General features: G+C 49.3%; 3 protein-coding genes across 6 annotated transcripts in view; 1 reads left to right on the forward strand and 2 right to left on the reverse strand.

The window, feature by feature from the left end:
- NOL9 (nucleolar protein 9) overlaps positions 1-10,855 on the reverse strand; it is a 29,363-nt gene extending 18,508 nt beyond the window's left edge. Inside the window, exons 1-3 of one of the 2 annotated variants that reach the window (XM_050787247.1) lie at positions 10,376-10,855; positions 5,964-6,183; positions 4,974-5,101 (exon numbers count right to left, since the gene is read on the reverse strand). In XM_050787247.1, the coding sequence (XP_050643204.1) occupies positions 4,974-5,101; positions 5,964-6,183; positions 10,376-10,765 (738 nt within the window). In that variant the 5' untranslated portion in view covers positions 10,766-10,855. The remainder of the gene's footprint in view (positions 1-4,973; positions 5,102-5,963; positions 6,184-10,375) is intronic. The other variant, XM_050787257.1, reaches the window with a different exon arrangement.
- THAP3 (THAP domain containing 3) overlaps positions 1-11,623 on the forward strand; it is a 399,270-nt gene that overhangs the window by 312,536 nt on the left and 75,111 nt on the right. The gene's annotated exons all lie outside the window — the stretch shown is intronic.
- The window catches only part of PLEKHG5 (pleckstrin homology and RhoGEF domain containing G5), a 614,078-nt gene that overhangs the window by 79,835 nt on the left and 522,620 nt on the right, over positions 1-11,623 (reverse strand). The gene's annotated exons all lie outside the window — the stretch shown is intronic.

Raw genomic sequence — 11,623 nt, forward strand, 5'->3', positions numbered from 1 at the left:
CCTGACATGGTGGCACATTCCTGTAATCCCAGCTACTCGGGAGGCTGAGGCAGGAGAATTGCTTGAACCTGGGAGGTGGAGGTTGCAGTGAGCTGAGATTGCACCATTGTACTCCAGCCTGGGCAACAAGAGCGAAACTCCGTCTCAAAAAAAAAAAAAAAAAAAAAAAGACATCATAAAGAAATGTGAAGCAGGCTGGGTGCAGTGGTGCATGCCTGTAATCCCAGCTACTTGGGACGCTGAAGCACAAGAATTGTCTGAACTCAGGAGGTGGAGGTTGCAGTGGGTCAAGATTGTGGCACTGCACTCCAGCCTGGGCGATAGAGTGAGACTGTGTCTGTGTCTCAAAAAAAATAAAAAATACGGTGGCTCAAGCCTGTAATCCCAGCACTTTGGGAGGCTGAGATGGGTGGATCACGAGGTCAGGAGATCGAGACCATCCTGGCTAACACGGTGAAACCCCGTCTCTACTAAAAAATACAAAAAAAAACTAGCTGGGCAAGGTGGCGGGCGCCTGTAGTCCCAGCTACTCGGGAGGCTGAGGCAGGAGAATGGCGTGAACCCAGGAGCTTGCAGTGAGCTGAGATCCGGCCACTGCACTCCAGCCTGGGCAACAAGCAAGACTCCGTCTCAAAAAAATAAATAAAAAAATAAAAAATAAAAAAATAAAAAATAAAATAAAATAAAAAAGAGAAGCAGCCTAGTGTGAGGCTTCATATTGGTAATGCTGGATCCTAGAAAACAATAGAACAAGGCCTTCAACAATTTGAGAAAAAAGTCTTCTGAACCAACCATTCTACACTATGTGTAATTATCAATCACTGAGGGCAAAACAAGAACATCTAATAAAATTAGATAATCAAGTTTACTATCTTCCTTAAGTGAAAAAACAACTCCAGAATCTACTGACACATCCAGAGGGTGGGATAGGGAGAAAAGTATCCAAGAAAGAGCATAAGAAATATGAAGAGTGGTAGTGAAGTCCCAGAAAAAAACAGATAAAGCTGAAAATAAATGTAAAAAGAATGTCGCTGCCCAATGGCATCTGGAACATTCACTTTCAGTAAGAAAGGCTTGAGAACAGGCAATTCCATCTCCTCCTCTGCAGTCCTGGTCCAGCTACTGGACTCTGCAGTGGACTAACAGGCAACCACAACAGCCCGTTCACTGTCCGGCTCTCATTTCCTCTCTCCTTTCACTTCAAATTCCCCACACCCACCTCGTATCTATCTGCTTCCCACACGGTAATGACCTTGGTTCCATTTCCCAGTGCAGCAGGAAATAATCAGAGGACAACTTCTACTTCCTCTGGCCCTCTCCTAGGGACTTCCTCCAGCCACTATGAATGACCTGGCTGTGCTCCTAAGGCCACATGATGCCAGAACCGGAACCATCCCTAGTGGCCAACTTACAGACATAGTTCCGGCAGCCTCTCCTCTCTCTGCTGCATGGGTACCTCCCCTCTCCTCTGGATCATTCCCATCTGCCATGTTCCAGCATGTTTTTTTCATCCATCTTAACAAAATTACAAAACTCTCCTGATCATACTTACCCCTCCAACTACTGCTTCATTTCTTTCCTTCCCTTTACAGCTAACTTCTACCAAAGCAAAATACTTTACTACTAAACCCGTCAGTCCCTCTCCGCCCAGGCTCTTGACCCCATTCCAATCAGGCTACTTCCCGGCCTCTACAGCCAGCGCTTTCTCAGGTCTCACCTGACCACCAGCAGCATTTATCACTGCTGTTCAGTTAAGTCTCATTTAAAGACTTCCTGACCCACAGGACATCACACACTGGGTTTTCCACTAAAACCAATGACTAGGCCGGGCGCGGTGGCTCAAGCCTGTAATCCCAGCACTTTGGGAGGCCGAGGCGGGTGGATCACGAGGTCAGGAGATCGAGACCATCCTGGCTAACATGATGAAACCCCGTCTCTACTAAAAATACAAAAAACTAGCCGGGCATGGTGGCGGGCGCCTGTAGTCCCAGCTACTCGGAGGCTGAGGCGGGAGAATGGCATGAACCCGGGAGGTGGAGCTTGCAGTGAGCTGATATCGCGCCACTGCACTCCAGCCTGGGCGACAGAGCAAGACTCCGTCTCAAAAAAAAAAAAAAAAAAAACCAATGACTATCTGCTGCTCCCTCATCTTTGCCTGGACCTCTTCTTGGAGTGCCCTAGGGCTCAGAGCTGGAACCGTCTTGTTTCTATCTATTCAACTCCATAGGCATTATTATTGCATCTGGTGGCCTGGGTATCCTCTCTGCTGAAGGCTCCCATATTTCCACCTCCAAACTCTTCCCTGAACTCCAGACTCATACATTCAACTGCCCACTTGACATGTCCAGCTGGATATCTACCAGGCATCTCAAGGTTAACAAATCGAAACCCACTCCTCCTGCAGTGACCCCATCCCAGTTAATGGCAACTACATGCACCTCAGTGGTTAAGCCAAAAACCTGCTGTGATTCCTTGATTCTTCCTCACCCCTCACATATCCAGTCTGTCTGCCAATCCTGCAGATTAGACTCCACCTACTGGCCCATGGGAGACAATTATAGTAATAGAACTTAAGGAAACGAAAAAAAAAAAGAACTTAAGGAAATGAATAATATGGCCAGCAAAAATTTAGAGATGAGGCCGGGCACGGTGGCTCACACCTGTAATCTCAGCACTTTTGGAGGCAGGTGGATTGCTTGGGTCCAAGAGCTCGTGACCAGCCTGGGCAACAAGGCAAAATCCTGTCTCTACAAAAACTACAAAAATTAGCCGGGAGTCATGGCATGTACCTGTAATCCCAGCTACTGCGAGGCTCTGGTGGGAGGATCACCTGAGCCTGGAAAGGCTGAGGCTGCAGTGAGCTGAGATCTTGCCACTGCACTCCAGCCTGGGCAACAGAGACTTTATCTCAAAAATACAAATAAAAGCTCTCTTCTAGGGACGTTGTCTACAGGAAGTGAGAATGGTCCAGCATTTGACACAGCATCATAGGCCTTCCTACAATACACCGTGATAGGCTTCCTACAATACACCGTCATAGGCTTCCTACAATACACCATCATAGGCTTCCTACAATACACCGTGATAGGCTTCCTACAATACACGTGATAGGGTTCCTACAATACACCATGATAGGGTTCCTACAATACACCACGATAGGGTTCCTACAATACACCGTCATAGGCTTCCTACAATACACGGTGCTAGGCTTCCTACAATACACCATGATAGGGTTCCTACAATATACTGTCATAGGCTTCCTACAATACACTGTGATAGGGTTCCTACAATACACCATGCTAGCTTCCTACAATACACCGTGCTAGGCTTCCTACAATACACCGTGCTAGGCTTCCTACAATACACCGTGATAGGGTTCCTACAATACACCGTGCTAGGCTTCCTACAACACAGCCTCGTTTTGTTAAGAGCCTCCTGAACCCCTGGTAATAAAACTGTTTGTCTCTGTAACAAGAAGGTTGGGAAAACACCAAAATCTGCATTGGCGTGGGCCCAGGCAGGCTTCGAGGGGTCCATGCCATGAGACCTAAAGTTCTTTTTTTTTGAGACGGATTCTCACTCTGTCTCCCAGGCTGGAGTGCAGTGGTGCAATCTCCGCTCATTGCAACCTCCGTCTCCCAGGTTCCAGCGATTCTCCTGCCTCAGCCTCTGGAGTAGCTGAGATTACAGGCGCGTGCCCCACGCCCAGCTAATTTTTTGTATTTTTACTAGAGATGGGGTTTCACTATGTTGGCCAGGCTGGTCTTCAACTCCTGACCTGAAGTGATCTGCCCACTTTGGCCTCCCAAAGTGCTGGGATTACAGGCATGAGTCACCGCACCCGGCCAAGATCTAAAGTTCTTATGAGATTGTCCAAAACAAAAAACATGTCAGCAGAGCCTATGGTGGTTCCATGTGTGCTAAATGTGTTCAAGACAGGATCAAGCGTGCTTTCCTTCTCGAGGAGGAGAACATCATTGTAAAAGTGTTGAAGGCACAAACACAGAGTCAGAAAGCTAAATAAAAAATGAAGCCTTTTTGAGTAATAAAAATTACGACTTGTTAAAAATTAGAGGTAAGGAAAGAGGTAAAAGAAAATATAAGTACATTTAAACTACTCATTCATAGTTTAGAGAAAATTTTTATTATCTCAAATTAATAAACAGAGATATAAAGACAACCATTAAAAATCCCAAAAAAGGCCAGGCGTGGTGGCTCACACCTATAATCCCAGCACTTTGGGAGGCAAAGCAGAGGTGGGTGGATCACCTGAGGTCAGGAATTTGAGACCAGACTGACCAACATGGTGAAACCCTGTCTGTACTAAAAAACACAAAAATTAGCCGGGCATGGTGGCATGCACCTGTGGTCCCAGCTACTCGGGAGGCTGAGGCAGGAAAATCACTTGAACCCAGGAGGCGGAGGTTGCAGTGAGCTGACATTGCACCACTGTACTCCGGCCTGGTGACAGAGTGAGACTCCATCTCAAAACAAAAAACAAAAAACAAGAAAAAAAAATTAGCCGGGCATGGTGGCAGGCGCCTGTAATCCCAGCTACTTAAGAGGCTGAGGTAGGAGAATCGCTTGACCCTGGGAAGCGGGGGTTGCAGTGAGGTTGAGGTTACACCACTACAATCCAGCCTGAGTGACAGAGACTCAGTCTCAAAAACAAACAAACAAACAAACAAAACCAAAAAAGCAGGGCTGGAGCATGGTGTTAATAAAAACCCAAAAAGCACATAACCAACTACGATATAAAATGCTGGCTGAGGAATGAAACTGAGGAGGGGAGGATGAACATTTTTCACAATATACCTTTCTATACTATTTTCTGTATACACGTATTACATTCGGTAGAACCGAGAGCACTATATGGACAAACTGCTCTTCCAAGACAACATCCTACATAGTCATTTAATATCACTGTTTTGGTGCAAGTAATTAGCAAATCTCTGAATAAAAACGGGTTCTACCTCTTGCACAAAAATGTAGGATGAACCTGGATAGCTGGTTATGAAGTTTACAGACGCAGTTTTCAGATGTTCTAGCAACACAATGGAACACTGAAGAGAAAAATTCTGCATCGACCAACGCCTGTCATCTGTAAAGAGAAAAAGAAACCACCTTAGAAGCACTAACTTAATTACGTTCCACACCCTTTAGGACTGCCATCTCCTCGGCTAAACTATAAACTTCAGGAGTAGGAACTGTGGTTGAGAGCCTTTTTCAGGGGGCCATACTGCATACTCAGAACACACCTTGGGGGAGAAGTCAATCCAGGTTTGCCACATAATAATTTTGTGGCCTTGAACAATTTTTCTTGTCAGTAAAATGGTGATAACAATAGTACTTTCACTTTCAGGACCCTTGTAAGGGTTTATATACATATAGCAAAGTCCTTGGCACACTGTCTAGACCATAGTAAGCATCTAAAAAAATTTTTTTGAGACAAAGAGTCTCGCTGTCACCCAGGCTGCAGGGCAGTGGCCCGATCTTGGCTTACTACAAGCTCCGCCTCCCAGGTTCACACCATTCTCCTGTCTCAGCCTCCCACCACCATGCCCGGCTAATTTTTTGCATTTTTATTTTTATTTTTATTTATTTATTTATTTATTTTGAAAAGGAGTCTTACTCTGTCGCCCAGGCTGGAGTGCAGTGGCGCGATCTCCACTCACTGCAAGCTCCGCCTCCCAGGTTCACGCCATTCTCCTGCCTCAGCCTCCCGAGTAGCTGGGGCTACAGGCGCCCGCCACCACACTTGGCTAATTGTTTTTTGTATTTTTAGCAGAGACAGGGTTTCACTGTGTTAGCCAGGATGGTCTCGATCTGACCTCGTGATCCGCCCACGTCAGCCTCCCAAAGTGCTGGGATTACAGGCGTGAGCCACTGTGCTCAGCCCTAAAAATTATTAATTAGTATTAGCACAGTAGGCCCTCAGTAAATTACCCAGTTCTTTTCATTACCAAGGTTAAGATGAGATTTGAGCAAATTCCGGGCTTCCCTTTTGAGTTCTTTCTTGCTTTTCTCAGGCAACGAGTAATGAAGTGCATGGATACTCAAGCAAGAGTGAGTATACACAGAGAAGATGTCTCGGGCAGGCTGGCCTTGGCTGATGGTAAAACCAAATACCTGCACCTGGCCATAGAGGCAGGTCACACGGCAGATGCCACTGAAAGTAAAACCCTAGCATGGAAAGAAAACAGAAAGAACAAACATTATACATCCTGTCACTAATGACTGAAATATTCTAAAATGTTTTTTTTTCTTTTTTCTTTTTTTTTTTTTTTTTTGAGACAGAGTTTCACTCTTGTTGCCCAGGCTGGAGTGCAACGGCGCTATCTCGGCTCACTGCAACTTCCGCCTCCCAGGTTCAAGTATCTCCTGCGAGTAGCTGGGATTACTCGCATGAGCCACCATGCTCGGCTAATTTTGTATTTTTAGTAGAGACGGGGTTTCTCCATGTTGGTCAGGCTGGTCTCGAACTCCCGACCTCAGGTGATCCACCAGCCTTGGCCTCCCAAAGTGCTGGGATTACAGGCATGAGCTACCGCACCTGGCCAGATTCTAAAATCTTAACTTGCTATTCACACATTAAAAGGCAGGTAAGGCCAGGCACAGTGGCTCACACTCGTGAAGCTGAGGCAGGAGGATCACTTGAGCCCAGGAGCTCAAGATCAGCCTGGGCAACAGAGACCTCTGTTTACAAAACATTTAAAAATTAGCAGGGTGCAGTGGCATGCATCTGTGGTCCTAGTTAGTTGGGAGGCTGAGATGGGTGGACTGCTTGAGTCTCGGAGGTAGAGGCTGCAGTGAGCCATAATTACACCACTCCACTCCATCAGTAATAAATATTGGGCCAGGCACGGTGGCTCACGCCAGTAACCCCGCAACTCTGGGAGAAGGAAGTGGGGGGATCACTTGAGGCCAGGAGTTTGAGACCAGCCTGGACAACATGGCAAATCCCCCAGCACCCCGCTCCCACTGCCACCATCTCTACTAAAACTACAAAAATTAGCTGGGCATGTGCCTGTAATCCCAGCTACTCCAGAGGGTGAGGCATGAGAATCACTTGAACCCAGAGGCAAAGGTTGCAGTGAGCTAAGATTATGCCGGTACACTGCAGCCTGGGTGACAGTGATACTGTCTCAAAAATAAATAAATAAATAAATAAATAAATAAATAAATAAAAATTAAATAAAATAAAAAATTTTAAAAGGCTGCAGTCATAAAAAGGAATGAGATCACGTCCTTTGCAGGGACATGGATGGAGCTAGAAGCCGTTATCCTCAGCAAACTCATTCAGGTACAGAAAATCAAATATTGGCCGGGCATAGTGGCTCACGTCTGTAATCCCAGCATTTGGGAGGCCAAGGCGAGTAGATCACAATGTCAGGAGATCGAGACCATCCTGGCTAACACGGTGAAACTCCATCGCTATTAAAAAAAATACAAAACAATTGGCCAGGTGTGGTGGCGGGCGCCTGTAGTCCCAGCTACTAGGGAGGCTGAGGCAGAAGAATGGCGTGAACCCAGGAGGCGGAGCTTGCAGTGAGCCGAGATTGCACCACTGCACTCCAGCCTGGGTGGCAGAGTGAGAGGAAGGAGAGAGGGAGGGAGGGGAAAAGAAAGGAAGGAGGGGGAGGGAGAGAGGGGAAAAGGAAGGAAAGAAAGGAAAAGGAAAAGAGAGAGCTGGGCACAGTGGCTCATGCCTGTAATCTCAGCACTTTGAGAGGCCTAGGTGGGCGGATCACCTGAGGTCAGGATTTTGAGACCAGCCTGGTCTGCCTCGGCCTCCCAAAGTGCTGGCATTACAAGCGTGAGCCACCGTGCCCGGCCCTTCCTTTCTTCCTTTCTTTCTAGAGTAGCTGGGATTACAGGAGTGTGCCATCACACTCAGCTAATTTTTGTACTTTTAGTAGAGATGAGGTTTCACCATGTTGGTCAGGCTGGTCCCAAACTTCTGACCTCAGGTGATCTGCCAGCTTCAGCCTCCCAAAGTGCTGCGATTACAGGTGTGAGCCACCGTGCCTGGCCCATACTTTATGTTTTTAACCTTAGATCATACCCCATGGCAGCTACAGAGAGAGCATGGTGACTGTGAACTCGGCTCTCTGCTCCTGGTTCAGACTCTACCACTCTGTCCTTTTAAAGACCCACAGCTTGCCAAGTCTCTTCCAGAACTTCCTGGGTTCTGTCTTCCCTCCAGCATTAGACAGGGAATCTCCCAGAAATGGCGTCCATGTTAAGAATCAGGCTGCCTGAGTTTGACTCCTAGCTCTCCCTCTACTGTGTAAGTTACCCAACCTCAGTCTCTTCATCTGTAAACATACTTAGAGATAGGGGCAACTACTCGATAAGAGAGCTGGATGTTTAAATGGGTTCAAAGCCTAAAACACTTAGAACCCTTAAATCCTGGAATTTCTGAGCTCTCAGTAACTGCAATCCTTTTTTGTTTTTTTGAGACAGAGTCTCGCTCTGTCACCCAGGCTGGAGTGCAGTGGCCGGATCTCAGCTCACTGCAAGCTCCGCCTCCCGGGTTTACGCCATTCTCCTGCCTCAGCCTCCCAAGTAGCTGGGACTACAGGCGCCCGCCACCTCGCCCAGCTAGTTTTTTGTCTTTTTAGTAGAGACGGGGTTTCACCGTGTTAGCCAGGATGGTCTCGATCTCCTGACCTCGTGATCCGCCCGTCTCGGCCTCCCAAAGTGCTGTCCTTTTTTTTTTTAACTATTAAGATCCCGGCCGGGCGTGGTGGCTCAGAATCCCTTTCAGGGTGGGCGGATCACAAGGTCAGGTGATCAGTGGTTCACACTAAAAATACAAAAAAATTAGCCTGTAGGATCCAGTGAGCCGAGATTGCACTTTGGGACAGAGCTGAAAAAAACTATTAAGATCCCTTTCAGGGTTCCAGGTGCAGTGGTTCACACCTGTAATCCCAGCACTTTGGGAGGCTGAGGCCGGTGGATCACAAGGTCAGGAGATCGAGACTATCCTGGCTAACATGGTGAAACCCCATCTCTACTAAAAATACAAAAATATAGCCGGGTGAGGTGGCACGCGCCTGTAGTCCCAGCTACTCGGGAGACTGAGCCAGGGGAATTGCTTCAACCCGGGATGTGGAGGTTGCAGTGAGCCCAGAGATCGCGCCACTGCATTCCAGTCTGGCCTCAAAGCAAGACTACGTCTCAAAAAAAAAAAAAAAAAAAAAAAAATCAAATCCCTTTCAGGGCCGGGCAACGCGGTTCCCGCCTGTAAGCCCAGCACTTCGGAGGCCGAGGCGGGTGGGTCACTTGAGGTCAGCCTGGCCAACATGGAGAAACCTCATCTCTACTAAAAATACAAAAATTGGACCGGGGGCAGTGGCTCACGCCTGTAATCCCAGCACTTTAGGAGGTGGATCACCTGAGGTCAGGAGTTCGAGATGAGCCTGACCAACAGGGTGAAACCCCGTCTCTATTAAAAATACGAAAATTGGCCGGGCGCGGTGGCTCAAGCCTGTAATCCCAGCACTTTGGGAGGCCGAGACGGGCGGATCACGAGGTCAGGAGATGGAGACCATCCTGGCGAACACGGTGAAACCCCGTCTCTACTAAAAAATACAAAAAACTAGCCGGTCGAGGTGGCAGGTGCCTGTAGTCCCAGCTACTCAGGAGGCTGAGGCAGGAGAATGGCATAAACCCGGGAGGCGGAGCTTGCAGTGAGCTGAGATCCGGCCACTGCACTCCAGCCAGGGCGACAGAGCGAGACTCCGTATCAAAAAAAAAAAAAAAAAAAAAAAAAAAAATCCAAAAATTAGCTGGGCGTGGTGGCGAGCACCTGTAATTCCAGCTACTTGGGAGGCTGAGGCGGGACAATCACTTGAACTCTGGAGGCAGAGGTTGCAGTGAGCTGAGACTACGCCACTACACTCCAGCCTGGGCGACAAGAGTGAAACTCCGTCTCAAAGAAAATACAAATAAAAATACAAAAATTAGCCGGGCGAGGTGGCGCACTCCTGTAGTCCTAGCTACTCAGGAGGCTGAGGCACGAGCAGCACTTGAGACGGGGGGCGGAGGCTGCAGTGAGCCGAGATCGCGCCACTGCACTCCAATCTGGGGAACAGAGTGAGACTGTGTCAAAATAAAATAAAATAAAATAAAATAATAAATAAATAAAGTCCCTTTAGCTCTTAAGGCCTAGGGACCCCTTAGCAGGGTACCTGTTACTTTGCTGCTTAGGAGAGCCTAGTTGCCAGCACCAAGAAGATGGACTTGAATCGGACTGACAGCCAGAGAAGAGGCCCGGGGGACTACGGTCCTCTCCTACCCTGCAGCTCTCCTGGGGCTGCCTCTCTAGCCCCCCTGCCTTCGGGGACTCCTGCCGGCGTCCCCTACCTACCTGCTCAACCGGCAGCAGCAGTAACGCACGGCCCGGGCCCACTGGCCGCACCGGCGGGATAAGGAGAGGCCGGCGGCAACTCGAGGCGGATTCGAATTCGGATTCGGGTTCGGAGGCCGGGGTCGGGCTAGGGATCGGGCTGGGGGTCGCGGTCTTGGGTCTCCCGGCCGCCGCCGCGCGCGACACCTGACGGGCTCCCTCCCTCCAGTCCACGCCGGCCGCCTGGGCTTGCAGTAATCGCCGCCGTAGGCGCCGCCGACCGCACCAGCGCAGGGTCCCGAGCCGGCGGCGGGGCCGGCGGCTGAGGATGAGCTGGGGCCGGGCCTTGCGGGCCCGCAGCCAAGTGGAACGGCAGGAACCCCGCTTTAGCAGCAACCCCGAGTCCGCCATGCTGGGTACTGGGCCCCTACCGCGCGATAATCTCGCGAGATCCCGTCGCTCCTCCCCTCTGCCCGCCCAGCTGCCGAAAGGAGCGGCCTCGGAGCCGCCAGCGTCCTCTGCCGACAACCTCCGGAAGCACACTAGGAGGCCCCTGCCGGCCTGGTCGAGGGGCTCCACCGAGGACTCCATTTACATTATGCAAATTCCCTACCCCAGCCGGTCGGAGAGGGAAAGTCAGAAACCTCGCGACCAGTCATGGGCCACCTCTCCGGAAATCCACCGGGTTTTTTTTTTTTTTTTCTCCTGCAGAAAAAGCTTTAGGATTGGCAGTTTAAACAAAACATGTCTATTTGCATACCTTAGGTTTGCATGCATTTGTCTCGAAGTGAGCAACCCTGGGTAACGAGGCGAAAGTATATGACGATTTGCTCAGAATCTTATTGTCAGAAAACTGGAGTCTGGGATAAGGGGTTGTCGACTCAAAGCTGTGTCTCATTTAGGAAACTGAGGCACAGGTAAAAAGTTCTAAAACCTCACAATACTGGGAGAAGTTGTGTTCCAGCCTCCCACCTTGCCCCAAAATGCCAGGGCTCCCTTTCTAAGCCAGGTGAAGTCACAGAGCGTGGACAGAACCCACAACCGTCCAGAGGAAGGGTCACTGGGTGCCACCTGGTTTGCATCTGTGCCTTTGTCCTGCCCAGTTCCTGAGTTGGACCGCAGGCCCGGAATGTCAAGGCAAACAGTCCTGCTTCAGCCACTGGGCTCCAAGTCCCACCCCTTTCGGGGGCATGAAGTTAGGAAGCATCCGGCAGCTGCCTTCTATTTAAGCAACTGGCCTCCTTAGAGGCCACTCCTTGGCCATGCCGG

This window comes from Macaca thibetana, chromosome 1 (genome assembly GCF_024542745.1).
Source record: "Macaca thibetana thibetana isolate TM-01 chromosome 1, ASM2454274v1, whole genome shotgun sequence".
In the NCBI taxonomy this organism is placed as follows: Eukaryota; Metazoa; Chordata; class Mammalia; order Primates; family Cercopithecidae; genus Macaca; species Macaca thibetana.